Source organism: Glycine max, chromosome 1 (genome assembly GCF_000004515.6).
Source record: "Glycine max cultivar Williams 82 chromosome 1, Glycine_max_v4.0, whole genome shotgun sequence".
Lineage (NCBI taxonomy): Eukaryota > Viridiplantae > Streptophyta > Magnoliopsida > Fabales > Fabaceae > Glycine > Glycine max.
The window spans coordinates 46,796,760-46,817,350 of NC_016088.4; the positions used below are offsets into that span (position 1 = coordinate 46,796,760).

The 20,591-nt window shown below is 29.4% G+C and overlaps 1 protein-coding gene across 1 annotated transcript; it reads right to left on the reverse strand.

Annotated features, from left to right (window-relative positions):
• Positions 1–11,142: 11,142 nt before the first annotated feature.
• Positions 11,143–15,322, reverse strand: LOC100778056 (cytochrome P450 82A4). Its single transcript, NM_001317501.1, is given in 2 exon segments — positions 11,143–11,984; positions 14,344–15,322. Coding segments are annotated over 2 exon segments (1,581 nt in total). The 5' UTR covers positions 15,295–15,322; the 3' UTR covers positions 11,143–11,354.
• Positions 15,323–20,591: the final 5,269 nt, after the last annotated feature.

A 20,591-nucleotide genomic window follows, 5' to 3' on the forward strand; every position in this document is an offset into this window, starting at 1 on the left:
CAGCCATCGTTGTGACAGTCTTCTGATTACGATCCTGGAAACTCTACCTGTTTAACTCCAACCAAAAGGATTAGTTGTCAGCAAACCAGTTCTGATTTCGATTCTGATAAACATGCACAGTATCAGTTATCAACTAACAAACATATCAAGGCTGAGTAATTGGGACTTTCACAATCCTGTGGCTTCAGCTTCTATGTTTTGTTTAACATCAATTTGATCATATTGAATTTGCTCACTGAGTAGATATAACAATATATTTTGTGCAGTCCACCATCATTTCATAGCAAATGATGTATAAACAATCAAATATCAAATATATATGATATATGATACTTTTTTTTATTAAACTTTAACTTTTCATTGGTATTCATCCATATTATACTCTTTACCATCGTGAATACCATGACAATTTCACAATTATTAATTAAATGAATAACATACAACTATATCAATTAACTATTCAAATTGCGATACCATAGCATATAAATCGATTGGGTTTGCTTTATTTGCATATTACTAAGTCAAGTTTGATTGTATGACGAACAAAATACTTGGTTTCATGCAATAAACTGCTGTTGTATTTTATCAATTAGTTTTTAAACATCTATGAGGAGCAATCAACTTTAAATTCATACAAACAATCAATTAATTTTAAGATTTTAAAAATGAAACAAAAAAATTTAACGTATGTCATTTAATAGTTTAATTTATTTATTCTTATATTCATATTTATTTATGTTTTTATATAAAATTATATATAACAGGCAAGGGATAACACTTATAACAGTGTTTCGTTCCTTTTTCAAGTATATGACATGGTTTGTTTTTTGCTTTCAAATATGTTGGCATATTACACTGGAATCAGTATTATTATATATCTATATATGGTTTTAAATTTTAATTCAATTAGTATTAGTATTACTATTAATATTATTATTATTATTACTATTTTAATAATTATAATAAATTATACTGATTATATAATAATACTATAATAATAATAATTTTAAAAAAATTTAACCCATGCTTAGCGTATCCCAGACTTCCATAATTTATTATTATTTATATACTATTATTCATATATACAATATTCAATGCACTGATTTTTTGAATACTTTACAATTATTATTATTTTGTTATTGACCTCATTATCTGCAAATGCATTTAATGTGTGCAGCTATGAAAATATATGGTATCATTGTTCTATGTTTTATAGGCGGCTATTTTTTGGAATGCCACACTCAATGCCTCGATGCATTTAATAGAACACATATAGATACACGTTTACCGACAACACTGACTAAGCTTCATGGGTTAGCTGGATTCACCAACTCCACCAACTTATTTCCCTCATTCGACAGCCTTTGTCAATTCCCCATTGATGTCAATCAATCAATATCAATATCAATATCAATATTAATGTTATGCAAACAATTGTTAAAAAACTTTTCTTACTTCCGATTCATCTGGCAATGCCCCATTTATTTTCCAACATTTTTTTTCCTCCCTCATCAAAAATTACATGTTTACAACTTCAATAAGAAAAACGATGATCATAAATATTCACATGACAGAGAATTTGCAAACCTAACATTTTAGAGCAGCAAATCATTCATGCTGCACTAAACCATTGAGTATGAAATTTAATGCGTTTGAATACAAATTTTTCTATTGTTTTATTCTATTCTGCTTTTTCTATTGCAAATACATATCCCTTTACTCGGTGAAGCAAATGCAAATAACTATAATGTTGGTATCATTTTAAAGTCAGCCTACTACAACAAATTATTTAACTCAGTTTCAACATTTGATTTTCCTGTTGTTTGGCAATTATATGGCAGTTGTTGCAGAAATCAACTACTCATGGACATATATGCTGAACGAAGGAAGCGTAGGAAAACTATTTTGCAAGAACGGAAAAGACAACGTTCAGCTACTAATGGTGATACTTAATACAGATTTGTAATTTGTAATTTGCAATTCATTTATAGATTATTATTATTCTTCATATCATCACATTAATATTATATTATACTTACAAAAACTATTGTTATAGACAACTTGCAGTGTATCTCACAATGTAGTCCAACCATTAACCATAATAATAACCTTGCTACAAGCTTCCAATCTACACCACCATCGCACGGGACATTATCTATAGATGATTCTGAACGATGCTCAAAAAGACATGCAGTCATTGTTTCTTCCATCCAGAGAAATTTGATGTCATCTTATGAAAATAAAAAAAATATAACAACTGCTTCTACATCCACATACCAAGCCAGTAATGCTCATTCCAATATGACATAGTTAGACATTCACAGAGGTAATTTTTATTCTTAAGCTATTATCAAATATCTACATGCACACATTTTATTTATTATTACATTCTTTTCAGATTTTGTTCTACAGTCAACTTATATATAGAATGCCAAATTGGCTGTTTATTATCCAGATGAACATCAGACACCAACTAACACTACACAGCATGATCAATTTGTCGGCTATGACAGCTCAGATTCCAGTGATGATGATGTAAATATGATACAGGAAAACATTGATATAGGTATTTATCCATCATTTATATTTTTTTATTCTGTTTCTTTGATGATCAAATAAATAAATCAAATATTTTCGGATGATGTGTGTTATACCATATCAATATGCATAGAATACTCATTAAATGACCCAACAATAGATGATCTTGATGATTATGATGAACAGACCTTTCTATCTGCCTCATCTGCATACCAAAATACAGGTTTGATCTTCCAACTATAAAATTTATTCAAATGTGTTTGATATATTTAATTATTATTATACCTTATTTATAGGTGGTACTTACATTGATATCGGAGATCCTATATAGGAATGCCCACATTGTAAGGCTATGATGTGGTATGATGAGAGGATAAATAAAGACAAACAAACCAAGGTTTTCATTATGTTGTTCTGATGGAAAAATACAATTACCTCTGTTGCATGAACCACCCCATCCATTAAATCACTTACTTTTCAATAACCAGGATCCTAAAGCTAAGAATTTCCAGCAGCACATACAAATGTATAATCTAATGTTTGCCTTTACATCTCCCGGTATCAAATTTGACAAATCCTATAACACTGGAAAAGGACCTCCAACTTTTCGTAAACATGGACAAACACATCATCTTATTGGAAGCCTCCTCCCTATGCCTAATAACCCACCTAAGTTTGCACAACTATATATTTATGATACAGACAATGAGATCATCAACTGACTTTCACAAAACCCGTTAGTATTCATACTTATGTCACACATGTAAAAAATTACATATTCAAATATTTGTGTATGTTGTTTTGGCTAATTTTTTATTTACAGGATGCATGATATGCTTGATGAACAGATTATCATTGCAATCAAAGACATGCTTGATCATCACAATCACTATGCTCAAAGGTTTCGAATGGCAAGGGACAAATTACATTCTGCTGTAGTTCCAGACCTGAAGATGAAACTCATTAGTCAAAGACAAACAGACGGAAGGTTGTATAACTTACCAACTACCACTGAAGTTGCTGCCTTGATTGTTGGTGATGAACACTCAGCTGATAAAAGAGATATTATAATAGAAAAACAATCCAGACTTCTAAAGAGAATACATGAACTTCATCCTGCATATTTGCCTTTGCAATATCCACTTTTATACCCAAAAGGAGAAGATGGTTACAGACTAAATATACCTCACAAAGATCATGCCAATATACATGCTGCAAAGAGGAAACAAGTCACATTGCGCGAATATTTTTCTTACCGCCTACAGTCAAGAACTGATGAAGCACAGACTATACTTCATTCCTGAAGATTATTTCAGCAATGGATTGTTGATGGATATTGTATGATTGAGTCTCAAAAACTAAACTATGTCAGACAACATCAACAACAACTCAGGGTTGACAAATACATCAATTTAACTGGCTCTAATGATCATCCTGAAACACTTGGTAGGGACAGAGGAAAGAGAATCATACTGCCAAGTAGTTTTGTTGGTGGTCAAAGATATATGGAGCAACTGTATTTTGATGGTATGGCAATTTATGGACATCTTGGATTTCCAGACTTATTCTTAACAATGACATGTAATCCAACATGGCCAGAAATACAATGCAAGGTCACACAATCCAATCTGACCCCCAATAATTGCCCTGATATTATCACACGAGTTTTCAAAATAAAACTCAATCAATTAATGAATGACTTAAAACATGGCAATATCTTTGGCAACATTATTGGATGTAAGTAATAAAAAATTCTATGAATTTTTCCCTACTTTCTAAATTAATGTTTATAATATTACTGATGCAAGTTTATTACAGATATTTATACAATTGAGTGGCAAAAAAGAGGATTGCCACATGCCCACATTTTATTTTTTCTTCACCCTTCAAACAAGTTACCAAACCCACACGATATTGATCAAATGATTTCAGCAGAAATACCTAACAAACAGAGCCAGACACAATTATTTGAAATTGTGTCCAACCATATGATGCATGGACCATGTGGGTTTGCAAATAAAAAATCACCATGTATGGTCAATGGAAAGTGCATTAGATGTTTTCCAAAAAAAATTCATGGAGCAACAATTGTTGACGAGGATGGATTCCCAGTTTATAGGAGAAGAAATGATGGTCGTACAGTGATGAAAAATGGAATTGAACTAGATAACAGATTTGTTGTACCATACAATCCACAACTCTTATTAAAGTATAAAACACACTTAAACGTGGAATGGTGTAATCAAAGTACATCCATTAAATATCTGTTCAAATACATCAACAAAGGTTCTGACCGTATCACAGCTTCTCTTGGAAATCAAGATGAAATTAATCAATATCTTGATTGCAGGTATCCTTCTATTCTCACCTGATTTGATTAACGAAATCATTTAACATAAATTTATTTATTTGATGTTATATGTTTAACTCAAACTTACCAACATCTGATTCTATCTTCAACAATATATGTGTGCTGCTTGAATCAATAGATATGTATCTCCCCCAGAAGCATGTTGGAAAATTTTTGCATTCCCAATGTATGTGCGTTCCCCGGCAGTGGAGCGGCTATATTTCCACCTTGAAAATCAACAACATGTTTACTGGACAGATGATCAACAAATAGGTGAAGTCCTATCAAAAAACACAATCAAAGAATCCATGTTCACAGCTTGGATGCATTCTAACAAAATATATTCTTTTGGACGGGATCTTACATATCATCAATATATCTCAAGATTTGTTTATGTCGCCCGCAAAAGATGCTGGCAACCAAGAAAACAAGGGAATATAATAGGCAGACTCATATGGATCCCACCTTCTGCTGGTGAACTGTTTTACCTTAGAATGATGTTATCCACTGCCAAAGGTGCACAATCTTACAGTGACATTAGAACAGTCAACGGTCTGGTATATCCTACATTTTGGGAAGCATGTTTTGCAAAAGGCTTTCTAGGTAGTGATCAAGAATTTATTAGTGCTTTACAGGAAGCTAATAATTGGGGTACTGCACACTACCTAAGAAAATTATTTGTCAAGCTTTTATTTATGAACACCATGGACAGACCAGAATATGTTTGGCAACAGACATGGCAATGGATGGCAGATGATATCATATTCAATCATAGAAAACAAGGTGATTTTATATATTCTAAATAAATATTGTTTACTCATATTCATTATGTTTATTATTTTGCTAATCACAGGTATTCGCCTTACTAAAAAGGAAACAATTCATTTATGCTTAACTGAGATTGAGAATATGCTACAAGTGAATAGAAGGAGCTTGCGAGATTTTCCATCCATGCCATACCCAATAGGGTATGCACGAAACCAACATCATAATAATCTGATCCATAATGAAATGGCATATGACAAAGAAATGTTAGCAGAACAATACAACACGGCATACCAATTGCTCACAGGTACTCACAAATTATGACACATTTGATATAGCAACTCCTTAATTACAATAGTATATATTACTATTTGTTAATATGTGAATATATAATTACAGATGAGCAAAAAACTATTGTCGATACCATTATGTCTGTGGTTAACACTCAATCAGCTGCAGTTTACTTTCTCTATGGATATGGTGGAACTGGCAAAACATTTGTTTGGACAACCTTATCATCTGGTATACGCTCCAATGGTGGAATTGTTTGTACAGTTGCTTCAAGTGGAATTGCTTCATTACTATTGCCTGGTGGTCGGACCGCACATTCCAAATTTGCTATACCAGTCCCTGCAACAGAAAATTCAACATGCAATATTCATCAAGGCAGTGAGTTAGCTGAATTATTAAAGGTTACAAAACTAATAGTCTGGGATGAAGCTCCAATGTGTCACAAATTTGCATTTGAGGCACTAGATAAAAGTCTTAAAGACATCATGCAAAACAATCTGCCTTTTGGAGGGAAAATTATGGTTTTTGGTGGAGATTTCCGACAGATCTTGCCAATTGTTCCAAAAGGTGAGCTAAGACATCGTCCATGCAACTATAAATGCATCATACATTTGGGACCATTGCCAAATTCTTAAACTAACAAAAAAACATGAGATTGCTATCAAATGCTCCCCTACAGCCCAACAATGAAGAACTTAAACAATTTTCACATTGTCTACTTGACATAGGAGATGGAAAAATTGGACAATATAATGACGGGTTTTCAGAAATCACTATCCCAGATGAGTTTCTTATAAAAAATTATGATGATCCTATCCATGCTATTGTTGAAGCCACCTATCACAGCTTGATAAATAACTACAGTGACACAGATTACTTGCAAAAAAGAGTTGTTCTTGCCTCTAAAAAAGAAATTGTTGACAAAATAAATTATTATGTCCTATTACTTATACCCAATCACGAAAAAGAGTATTGCAGCGCAGATAGTATTGATAAATCAGATGAATTGCTCAATCCTGCTTTTGCATTATTGCCACCTGAATTCCTATATTCATTGCAAACATCAGGTATACCTAATCATAAATTAAAACTTAAGGTTGGAACTCCAATCATGCTATTACGAAATCTCGACCAGACTGATGGCTTGTGCAATAGAACTAGGCTCATTATCACCAAACTCGGATCTAATGTGATTGAGGCTAAAGTAATTACTGGACCTAATTCAGGAAATAGGACATACATACCCAGAATAAATATGTCTCCTTCTGAATCTCCATAGTCATTCAAACTTATAAGGAGGCAGTTTCCATTCATAGTTTCTTATGCTATGACTATAAACAAATCTCAGGGACAATCATTACACCACATAGGACTGTATTTGCCACACCCAGTTTTTAGTCATGGCCAACTATATGTTGCACTCTCAAGGGTCAAAAGCAAAGATGGACTTCATATTCTCATACATGACAATGATGGTAATCCAAAAAATATTACCACTAATGTTGTTTACAACGAAGTCTTTGCCAATTTATAAATAGGTATCCTTCCATCATACAATACAATTATGTTGTCGCATTAATTACACCTTTCTGTTTGTTTGTTTTATTCAGTCTAACATATAACACATGCACTATGTATGTTGTTGCATTCCAAAATTGTTATACTCACTTCGGGGAATTCAATGCAACTTCAACTAATTTATTTAATTCTACATCATATTCGCTTTTACTCCTTTTGTTCAGTTTGACATATAACACATATACCATGTATGCTGTTGCATTCCAAAATTCCTATACTGACTTTGGGGAATTCAATCCAACTTCAACAAATTTATTTAATGCTGCAAATGTTATCTGAAAATTTATATTACATGGTCAATATCAAATTGTTTATTTCATTGTAATTTATTTATATAACTACAAATCATACAATAATTTACGAAATACACGTACAAATCCATATTATGGTTAATTAAATTGAAATCCTTTTTTATTTAATGTGATTTAACGAAAATGTTTTCCAACTACCTGGACCACCCCTGCACATTTTGTATTCGTGCTTACACTCCTATACGATTGGTTTTTACACTTCCACTTAGTCTACAAATAAATCCAACTTCAATCCTTTAATATTTAATGATATCATATGATTTAATTTAATGAAAATGTTTTCGAAGTCCCTGGGGTACTGGACCAACCATCCACAGTTTGTATTCGTGCTTTCACAGTTTGTATTCGTGCTTTCAATCCTATACCATAACCTTTTGAACTTCCACTTACTCTACAAATAAATTCAACTTATATCCACTGCCAAATTAAAAATACACCAACGAATCCGTATTCCTAATAAATACACTGCACAACTGCTGCTCAACCTTTACTTTTCCCGATACGTACACACTTCCTACACACTTCATATCCCCGCTTACTTTGCTATCAGATTGCCTTCTGAACTTCCACTCTGTTTACAAAAAAAAAAAAAACCGCTTTCCCATCCCACATAAAACTTACACCACTAAGGCACTATCGTAATAAATGCACTAAGACAATTATTGCAGTTGTATCTCCCTATACTACATCAAATGTAATCATTATCGAGAGACGTCAGCGCTGTATAGGGTTGTGACTCTTCACAACTCTTTTTTGCATCGTTCAACAACAAAGAGTCACCATTTAATTTCTTAATTAAATCAATCATTATATCGATATAACACCACCGCCACTTACAACACTTCTATACACATATATCTACCTATACTACACTTCCTATTCATCTTCTTCGCATTCTGCCAAACCAAACTAAACTCCCTATTCATCTTCTTTGCATCCAAGAGTCACCATTTAATTTGTTAATTAAATCAGTCATTATATCGATATAACACCACCGCCACTTACAACACTTTTATACACATATATATACCTATATTGCACTTCCTATTCATCTTCTTCGCATCCTGCCAAACCAAACTAGACTCCCTATTCATCTTCTTTGCATTCTTATGGCCACTTCCGCATCACGCTCCACTATTGTAATTTATTTCTTCTTCTTCTCATTTTCATCTTTCTTATATATGTTTCCTCTATTCCTTTGGTTACTTAATATTTTCACATTATTCGTATAGTTCCCACACAATCCAATGGACAGCATAAGATTCACCGCACCTTTCAGAGTTCAGAAGGTAACGTTTCACATAAAAAAATGTTTTCTACTTAACTGCATTTCCATATTTTTTCAACTGCCTCGCCTTACTTTCTTTGCCTGCAGAACCTTCTCCAAGTTCCTTTCTCCTATCACAGGCAATGGCTGCGCAACTACCCCAAATATGTTTTATTCCACTACGATGGCGAGATACATTTCATTAGGGTAAGAACACTAGGTACTAAATGCTTTTTTGCTGATGGCTTGAATGATTTTAGAATGGCACACAACCTCAACGAAAGCGTGATTCTACGTTTGGTCGTCGGTGACAAAAACACCACTTTCACCGTTCATATTGACGGACCTGCAACACCACCACTCTAGCCTAAAGCCCATCATTTATAGAAGGAGATACATCTTCACAGTTGATATCACAGATGATATGCTACAGCAGAACCTGCCTTTGGTGCGTTATACTACACTTTTTTCAGTCTATCATACTTTGTGGTTTCCTCATCAATTTGTTTAACCATCCTTTGTTTTGATGATACAAACACTTCCTGCAACGGCTTCCAAATTTGTGTATGGCTCCAAAAAAAGTATTACCATCCACCACGGACTTTCAAAATCCACCAAATGGCCACTCACCATCCAGCATGACATCCCAGCCATTACACAACCATGGTTCAACCTGATTCATGAAAAAAATTTAAGACCCGGAGATGAGGTAGTCTTTTACTACCGTTTTCATGACCATGCATGGGAGCTGCTCATCAGGAAAGCCATCGAATGGAACAACAACAACACCGACCTTGACTTTGATGAATAAGTTCTTTTATATTCATTTTTTTTAAAGTTTAATATTTTATGGTTTTTGTTTCCTGTTACTACCACCAGACAATTTCCTCACTATAACTGCACGATTCCTATCTCAATATTACAAATATTTACGTTCCGTTAATTTTTCTCAGCGCTTTGTTTGTCGTTTGATGTTTATATTGATTTTGTGAACTACGTTGAAGCGATAGGTCAATATTGTTGGTATTTATACGAAAAAAGAGATAGGTCAATATTGGCTTCTAAATTAGATTAAATGATAAAATAAAATGAACATTTAAGTTTAGATTATATTATTCCATAATAATATAATGGTTCAAATTTCTGTTTCAAATAAATGGTTGCAATTAGTAAAACTGTTTTGATCAAAAGTGTAGCCACAAGATTAAACCTTCTATTTGTATGCTGATGCCATTTGTTGTGTCTTTACCTTTTTCAGTTTCCTTTGCACTGAAACACTAAAAACATGTGTCAACTTTGTCTGATTTCGTTTTCATACACACTGTTGTTTCTATTATGTTTTTTTTACCCACGTCTGTGTGTAGTCCGTTTTCGGCTTTATACGAAAAACCAGATAGCTCAATACTGCCACCACCTGTAACAGATAACTAAAAATTTGAATTTTTTTTTTGCTGAATTAAATTAAAATTTATTTAGGATCAGAATTAAATACTATTATTTATAGAGATAACAAAATTTTTTAACATCACAACAAATTATTTGTATAGACTGAAATATTTTTTAAAACAAAGACTAAAACATAGTTTTTTTATGAGTCTAAATTATCTTTTATAATCAAAATATTATTTTCATATGCTCACTAAACATTTTTACAAAATTATTTTTAAAATTTAGTCCCTCTTCACAATTAAATACATCTAAAATAATTTCTTTTCAGAAAAACAAAATATTTTTAATTTATTTCCCATGTTTCTTTTATATAATTTAAATCAACTTTAAAATATTTTCAACACAATCAAGTCTTCATGCAAATTATCTTTATGTTATATACAAACAGCATGCTGACAGATAGTATTTATGTCACTTACAGTAAAAATATACAAACAACACCTTGACAAATATTATTTTTTCACTTACAGTCTAATGATACAAACAATATCCTGACAAATAGTATTTATTTCACTTACAGTAAAATAACGACCCGTGCATCGCACGGGCACTCCACTAATTTATTATTAAAAGAAGAATTTGGGTACTAGTTTAAAGTATAATTTCGACCTTAACCCAAATACTATTATGACCAAATAATCCATAACAAAATTCTTCAAATACATCTCTTCCTTCGTGATGATTAAAATGAAAGCAACAAAATACATAGTTTTCGAATAGTTTGCAAGGCAAACCTTATTACACCAAAACATATTACATATAGTTTAACAATCAACAATACACACAACTAACATATAATTAAATATCACATACTTTTGTAACAACTTGGAGATAAACGTGGTTTAACAAGAACCTCAAGTGGAGTGGCTTTAGTGTTGGTTACTCCAAAGGCTTCAGTCATATCAAGAGGTTCAGTTGACGGATTTAAGATTTCAAAGGAATGCAAGAAACTAGCAAGTGCCAAATGAACTGTTTGAAGGCCAAAGGATATTCCAGGGCAAACCCTTCTACCACTTCCAAATGGTAATAGCTGAAAATGATGACCCTTAACGTCAATATCTTTATGAGTGGTAAGAAACCTGTCTGGTTTAAACTCAAATGGATCTGACCAAACATTAGGATCCGTGTGAATCTTCCAAATATTTGTAATTAGACGAGTTCCCTTTTTGACATGGTAGCCACCTAAAGTGCAATCCTCTGCGAATTCACGAGGTGATGAGAGGGGACCTGGAGCGTACAATCTAAAAGTTTCTTTGACTACAGCTTGAAGATATACTAAGTTACTTATATCAGATTCGCATATGCATCTGTCTTTTCCAACTTGGATGTCTAGTTCTGCTTTTATTTTTTCTAGTATAAGAGGATTTTTCAATATCAAACACATTGCCCAAATAATAGTAGTAATGCTTGCTTCAGTTCCTGCTTGAATTATTGTCTGCAAATCAAATATGTAATCCAAAAGAATGTATAATTAGTGGGCTTTTGAATCTAAGATATGATATTTGCGTTATTGCATTTAAGATTTTTTTTTCTTGTTTTCTGAAAGGCAAAAATATTTTATTGAAGTGGTATAAATTGCCAATCCTGGCACAAGATGTGCTATTGATTGGTTAAATGAAGATAATACACCAAGCTGAACAAAAAAAAAAAGAGAGATGAAATGAAATACTTTTTATGTTTTGAATACATTAACTCCCAAAACAGTAAGGACAACAATGTAAATCATAAATCTAGATAATCTTCAAGTAATGACATAAAGACATTGCAATATGCACACTTTTGCTACACCACATTACATACATATAAATTTTTTAAATCTAAAGAAGAAATCCTTAATGTGTTTTAGAAAAGAGAAACATTTTTTAAGACTTATAAAAATGTGAAAATGGGCTCGAATAGCAAATTAATCAATTATGGAACAAAATAATCGACTATTTGGCTATGCTCTATTTTGAGTTTTTGCAAAGATGTACAAATAATTGATTATTTCAAGGTTGCAAAAAATTAGGGTGCACAAATAATCGATTAATGCTAAAAATAATCTATTCTCTTGATCAAATTGAAACCCAAGTGATTTTAAGATCAAAATAATCGATTATCATGAGACAATAATTAATTATTATGGTTCTCAACTATAGATACGGAACTCCTAACCACCCAAGAGTGTGACTCTAATCCATATTCATTTTTAGAAGTTTCTCAAGAGAAAAGTGAGCTATGAAAATTATTTTTAAGAGAAAATTAACAAGATTTTTCATATCTTTCAAAGATTCAACATGGATCTCTCAAGAGCTTGAAGGAGTCATCATGCTGAAATGAATAAGTGTGTTTTATCTTTTGTAGATTCATCACATATTAGGTAATAGATCAATCCTTTCGCTATGTTTTGTTGTTTAGTGTCTTTGAGAAGGTTTTCTCAAAAGAATCTTTGTAGTGGGTTCTACAAGATTGGGTAAAGGTGTCTTGATCACGGTGTCAAGAACTTTTTTGAATTCTATTTTTGTAGTGTGTTTGTATAATTAAATTGTTAAAAGTGGAATCTCAATCTCAAATTGATTGAAAAACTGGATACAAATCACAGTTATGATGGAACCATTATAAAAATCAGGGACGGATCTACCTTTCGTCTTCTAGGAGCAATTGCTCCCACTAATTTTTTAAAATTTTCTTAATATAATATATATGTATAATTATAACTTACTAGCTTTTATAATTTGAAAAGTAATTAAAAAAATAATCTACTATATAGTGTTGCCCCAGGTAATTTAGATCTATGTGAGTATTGCCCCCACTACCTAATTTTTTTGGATCTATCAGTGATATATAACTATAAGTAATGGAACAATACAAGACAATATGAGACAATCATGATATATATCATTGTTACTATCGACAATTGAATAATTAACCCACATACATATGGTCAATACCCTCGATCAAGGAGGGTTATGGAAAGAATTAAATTTTAGGGAAGGTTGGTTTCATAAAATCTTTTTATATTTTAGGAATATTATTCTCACAAATATAACATGGGCATATCATTTTTGGATTTTTTTTTTTACAAACAATTGTTTTGTTACATTTTGATATTCCTGGTAATAATTTTTAAATTTTAAAATAATTTAAGTAAAAAGAAATTTCATGTGTATTAGACAATAAATTCTTACATTCCCATGAAATATCATTTTTCCATCCTCTTTATGGGAATAGAAATGTTAAAAAACACGATAAAAAAGAAATTATAATATTCTTAAGAATCAATAAAACCAAGGAACTTTTTTCAAAATTTATAATAAACATGAGAATATTATATTTTCATTTTCACATTCCTGAGAATATGATCTTAAGAATGAAAACTAAAAGCCAAATCAAAATATATAAAAAAATGCAATCTTTTTCAATTTTTTCAATAATTGGTCTAGTTAGTTTTCAAGTTTTTGGATTGATTTTACAGTTTAAAATGATTTAATTTATTTTAAACACCTCTAACAAAATATTGGCTTGAATCTTTAACTTTAGGACATCAATGGCAAAAGGGAAATTTATTGAGAATCACATTTTCTTTTTATTTCAATAAATTTTCTTTATTTAACACTACATGCATGATCTATTGAGAATCACGACTTTTTTTTGGGTCTGGCTTCATATCTTATGAGTTTTTAATGTATTAAAAAGTTATTGGTCAGCATTCCTATATTGAAGAACCTGTTAAGACCAAACTAATATAAGCCAATGGTGCCAATTACTAAGAATGGTAACAAGTAGATAAAGAGTATAAAGTCCCGTATGCATACCAATACAGTAGATTTGATAAGGGTATCTGCATCGATTCCGTCAATAGTTTTTCCATCAAGCGAGGAAAGCATCACGTTCATGAAGTCTTGAGCTCCATCAACGCCCTCACCCAAAGCCCTCTTTTGTCGATGCTCCTCTAACCACTCACTTATCATCACATCCAATTCCTTGGCAGTTTCTTTCATGGCCTTCTCATAGCCACCAAAATCAAGCCATCTCAAATAAGGAATAGCGTCTCCGACGGTGAACACGCCCGCCAGACGCATGAACTCATCCACAGCCTTTACACACTTCTCTGCCTTCTCGTCGGTCGCCGTGGCACTCAGAAACCGCTTCCCGACGACCATTCGTAGAACCATGTTGAATATGGGCTGAGCAAACCATTGCTTCAACTCCACGGATGCATAGTCAGACTCGTTCTTTTGGCTACGCCAAACGTCGTAGAGTTCTACGATCGAATTTTGAACTTCGGACACACGAACATCTTGTAGTTGCTCTACACGGCTCGAGGAGAGGATCTCCGTCACAATGATCTTCCTTAGTTCGCGCCAATAGGGACCGTAGGGCGCCACGAGCAACATGGCGTTGTTGTAGCACATGAGCTCAGCGACGAGAAGCTTGGGGCGAGCGGAAACTGCAACGTCGTTCGTTGTGAAGCATTCCCTAGCCATTTCCCAGTCGCTAACTACCAAAGCCTTCTTGGCACCGAGCTTGATGGTGAACAAGGGTCCATGCTTCTCAGCCAAAGCACCCAAGGCTTTATGAGGTGACTTAGAACCAATCAACAATGGGAGGTGGCCAAATATTGGCCATGCACCACCAACTGTGGGAGCCTCTTTGCTGCTACCGTGAACTTTTTTTAAGGGACCATACAAAAACAAACACAAGAGGAAGATTAGAGAAACAACTCCAATTGTTGTGGTGTTTAGGAAATGTAGAACTAATTCCATTTTAGCTAGCTAGCTAGGTAGTGAACTAGGTTGTGTGAATTGCTGGATTCAGATCCTCAACGGTTTAAATAAGAACTGCACCGTGAACGTGCCCTTGTATCTAACTAGTACTATTTAATTTCTACCCGCCCCCTTTTTTTGTCTTTATTTTTAAAAATAAGACAATTCAACATCAATATTCTCCGAGAAATAAAAAATATAAATAATTGAACATAAATGATTAATAATACGTTGAAATTATGATTGAATCGTCTAAATAATAATATTTAATTCTCGACGGAATTAATATTCTCCATGGAAAGGAAATGATACATTGAGGTTATTGGTGCTGAAGCATATGATACAAAAATGGATGAATTTTCACACCTTTGTCATCTGTTTAAAAGTCTAAATGTCTAATTAATTAATAAAGACGGGTAACAAAATGATATTAAATATATTTAACTTTCATTACATGAAATAATAAAAAATTACATAAGTAAGTAAATAATATAGTTAAAGATGAATAAAAAAATATAAGTGATTGACCACAAGTGATTAATGTGTTGAAATTATGATTGAATCGTCTAAATAGTAATATTCAATTTTTGACGGAATCAATTCTTGATCAGTCTTTATTTATTTCTCGCCTTAATTATATTTAAATAATGTTTAAATAAATTATTGAATTATATTTAAATAAATTTTTTAACCTCCTAGAAATTTTTTTGAAAAATAACATATCACTTTTTAATAATTCTTAAATTTATTTAAATGATGCTATATATAATAAAATATTTATAGATAATCTTTAAAATTAATTTTTAATTAAATTTTTTTGGTTTTGACAATTAAAGATTTCAAATGTATTAATTAATGATATAAAATATTTTCACTAACATTAGAAAATAAAATTTGAAAAATTAATAATTTTACAATTTTTTCTTTAAATTTAATTTTTATTTATTAAATTATGTTATAAATTATTTCTTAAAATTTCAAAAATTATTAACGAAAAATAGTATAAAATTTTTTGAATATCTTATCTTTTGTCAGAAATACTTATATTTATTTAATTAATATTATAAAAGATTTATATATAATCTATAAAATTAAGTATTATTAATTTAAATAGTTAAATAGTTTTTTGTTATTTTAAAATGTTCATAATTTTTATTCTTTAAATTTAATATATGTTTATAATTTTTATCTAAGTTTCTTTTGCTTAATTTGTAGTTAAGTTTTTAAAATCTTAATTACAACAATGTATTTGTAAAATAATTTTTGGATCATTTATTGAATTCTTTAGAATATATATGGGCACTACAGGATTTTGCTTTAAAAAATTGATTATTTTGTTTAGAATAATATATTTTTTCTTAATTATTTTTAATTAATAATTAAATTTATTATTTAATATCATATGTAATAAATTATTTGTAAATTTCTTTCAAATTATTTTTTTAGAAATTGGAATAGTTTTTTATATTTTTAAAAATAAATATTTTTAATATTTTATCTATTCTTTTATTATTAAAGTAGTTTTATATTGATTGGATTAATTTTAAAATAATATTTTTATTTATAATAATATAAATTTATTTTTTTACCAAATAATTTAAATTAACTTATTAGCAATGGAAATGGAGGACAACAAAGAGAAATGCTTGTAGAAGAGAATATGAGAGAGGCACGATCTAACATCCCAATTGAAAAATATTTGACATGAATAGAAAACATTATGTTTAGATAACTATAAGATAAAATATTTGTTTTATCTTTTATTTTTTTTAAATAGTTAGTTTCACCTTATATTTACTTTTTATATTTAAGATAAATAAGGAAAGATAAAGATTAGATTAGATATTAGTTTTTATTAATGTTAGATAAAATAAGATAAGATACAATTAAATAATTAGATGATTAGATTGCTAGAAATAAGTTATTATATATTAATTAGTACTCCTTCTGGACTTATATATAAAAAAAAAAACTGGTTTTGTATGTTAAACTTAAATATAAAATTAATTTTATCATATTTAATGCTATGTTATCATTTTTAAAATATATTTCATTTAAGTCTAATTCTATTTCTAGTTACATCTTGTTAGTCATGATAGCAAGTTTCAATTAAAGATATTTTAAATTTTTTTTTTACTTATATATGAGTTAAAAGGAAATATAAAAAAGGTTAGAAGAATTAGAGGATGTTAACAAAAGAGAGATAAGAGAAAGAGGGAGACCAAAATAGTTAAAAGGCGAGAACGTGTAGGTGCGTAAAATAATTTTTCTAAATTATCCATGGTACATATATAAAACATATGATTTTTTATGTGATTATAGAAATTGTTTTGTTTTCATAGAATGCTATGTACTGCACTTTTTCTTAGCTTTAGGGGAAGTATATGAAAATTTCACAACTGCATTTTAGTACTTTTGCGCACGAGATGTTGAATATGTTGATCGGATATTGAATTGGCAAGCATTTCACGGTTTATAGTTTATTCACGAGACTATTAGTATTTAGCAATGGCAATGAAGATTTATCTAGCGTTGGTTAAGTATTAATTTGGCATAAAGGGAGAATTCTGCTATTTGACATCATGGAATGACAGGAGATCGAGCATTTTTTACTGTTTATTATATTAGAGAATATTAAGTTATTAAATTATTCATGTCTAGAATCAACGGGATATTTAATTAATAAAAATATCCACAATTGAGATGGAATATTAAATATCTCTATTTGGGATGAGAAAGACAGAAATAATATGAATTTTTAGGCCTTGATGAATCTAAAATTCACACTGAATTTGAGATTTACACTGGTTGTTGCAAGAATCAGAAAGTAAAGTTTAGTGATTATGAATCACTTAGTTGTGCATTGATATTGGTTTGAATGTTTGAGGTGTTAATGTCACTTATTGAAATATTTTTTTATTAAGAATGTTATATGAATAAATTGTGGTTGAATTAATTTAACTGTATTGGTGTATATATTTATCATATTTTATTTTAAATTCATTATAGAAAAAAAAAAAAAACTAGGAGACTTGAAGACTTGTGTTTCTTTTAGTTAATTTGATTAAATGTCTATATTTGAGAATATTTTATCTTATAAAGATTCCATTTTATTTATATCATTTGAGGTACTTCAAATAATTATAATTTCTAAAAATTTATATTATTTAAATATTAAAGAATATTTTTATTGTGAGAATATTTTTAGAAATATTAAAGAATATTTCTAAAAATGTTCAATTTTAAGAAACTATTTTTAAATAAATTTTAAAAAACTACTTAACATATTTGATACTATTATTCAATAATATTTTTAGAAGATACAATTTTTTATTTAAACAGAACTTATTAGTTTCAGTATATGTGAAAAATTATTCAAATATTTTTATAAATATATTGTTACAATGAAGAATTCAGAAAACTTAGCAAACTATTTTTAAAATACGTACGAAATTAAAATTAAAATTTAAGGGTAAAATTATAAATGTTTTAAAAAAACTAAAGTTTATTTAAATTATATTGTTTAGTAATTATTTTTTATTCTTTGTTGAAAGTCTATGTTGGCAGCCGAACTGATTCGAGAGTACAATTTTGCTTTTTAAAACATGTGGTGTGCTTGATTGTAACATAGTTCATAGGTGAAATATTTTGAAGACATTGAAGAAAGTATTTGTTTGACTAGCTATGATTTTTTATTCTTTGTTGAAAGTCTATGTTGGCAGCCGAACTGATTCGAGAGTACAATTTTGCTTTTTAAAACATGTGGTGTGCTTGATTGTAACATAGTTCATAGGTGAAATATTTTGAAGACATTGAAGAAAGTATTTGTTTGACTAGCTATGACTTTCATATATACGTCCTCGAGTAAAAAGCAAAACATAGATACGTGCTTTAATTTTTTAGACATATTATGATATTAATTTCACTCTCCCTTGAATATTATTTTTATGATTCGTTATAATTTATTAGCAGTCGTCATTTTTTATAGTTTTTACTTCTCATTTAATAATTTTCTTCTAATTTATATTAAATCAAAAATAAAACCTATTAGAATGGATGATTTTCAATAAATTATAATCAATGATAAAGAATAAAGAAAGCATTTGATAGAAAGTGTTTTTAAAACAGACTTTTAGACTCTGTTCTTTAATTTTTTTTATATACTATTTGCCGTTATATTAAATAACCCTAATCTCTAATAAGCTCGACCAAATATGCATTATATTAATGAATAATATTTATTATTTATGATAAGAATTCTTAATAAAACATAGTTTATGATTTATTCATAATTAATGCGCATTTAATTCTTATGTGTTAAAAAATTAGAAAGAAAACTATACAAATATATTTTTAAAAAAGGTATCATAAATTGTTTTTTTTACTGCATATCATAAATTGATTGAAATACTTATTAAGTGAAAATAAAAAAAACTTCTGTAAAAAAGTGAAAATGAAAAAAATAAATTATATAAACACTATTTTAGCATTCATTTTATTATTAGAGAGTCATGATTACATTTTGTTCATTATGGATTAGTTAAATTCTCTTCCTTATAATGAACTGACATAAAATAAAATAATGTTGCTGAAATGATAAAATAATATAGCTAAATAAAATTTTGATATGCTACTTTTATTCTCTAAATTTTTATATTTTATATTTTTTTCAAGAAGATAATATGTGGTTATATTTTTTAATGCTTACCTACAAAAGTATATTTATTAAACATTTAGTGGAGTATTTATTAAATTATCTAATATATACATTAGTATTATTGAATTATGTTCAAATAAATTTTTTAACCTTCTATAAATTTTTGTGAAAAACAACATAGCACTTTTTCATAATTCTTCAATTTATTTAAATGATTTTATACATAATAAAATATTTATAAATAATATTTAAAATTAATTTTTAATTAATTTTTTTGGGTTTTGACAGTTAAAAATTTCAAATGTAATAATTAATAAAATAAAATAAAATATTATCAGTAACATTTGGAAAATTAATAATTTTACAATTTTTATTCTTTAAATCTAATTTTTATTTATTGAATTATGTTTTAAATCATTTTTTAAACTTTAAAAAATTATTAATGGAAAATAGTATAGAAATTTTTGAATATTTTATCTTTTGTGAGTAATACTTATATTTATGTAATTAATATTATAAATAATAAAATATTTATATATAATATATAAAATTAAGTATTATTAAATAAAATAGTTAGATAGTATTTTGTTATTTTAAAATATTCAAAATTTTTATTCTTTAAATTTAGTTTATATATATA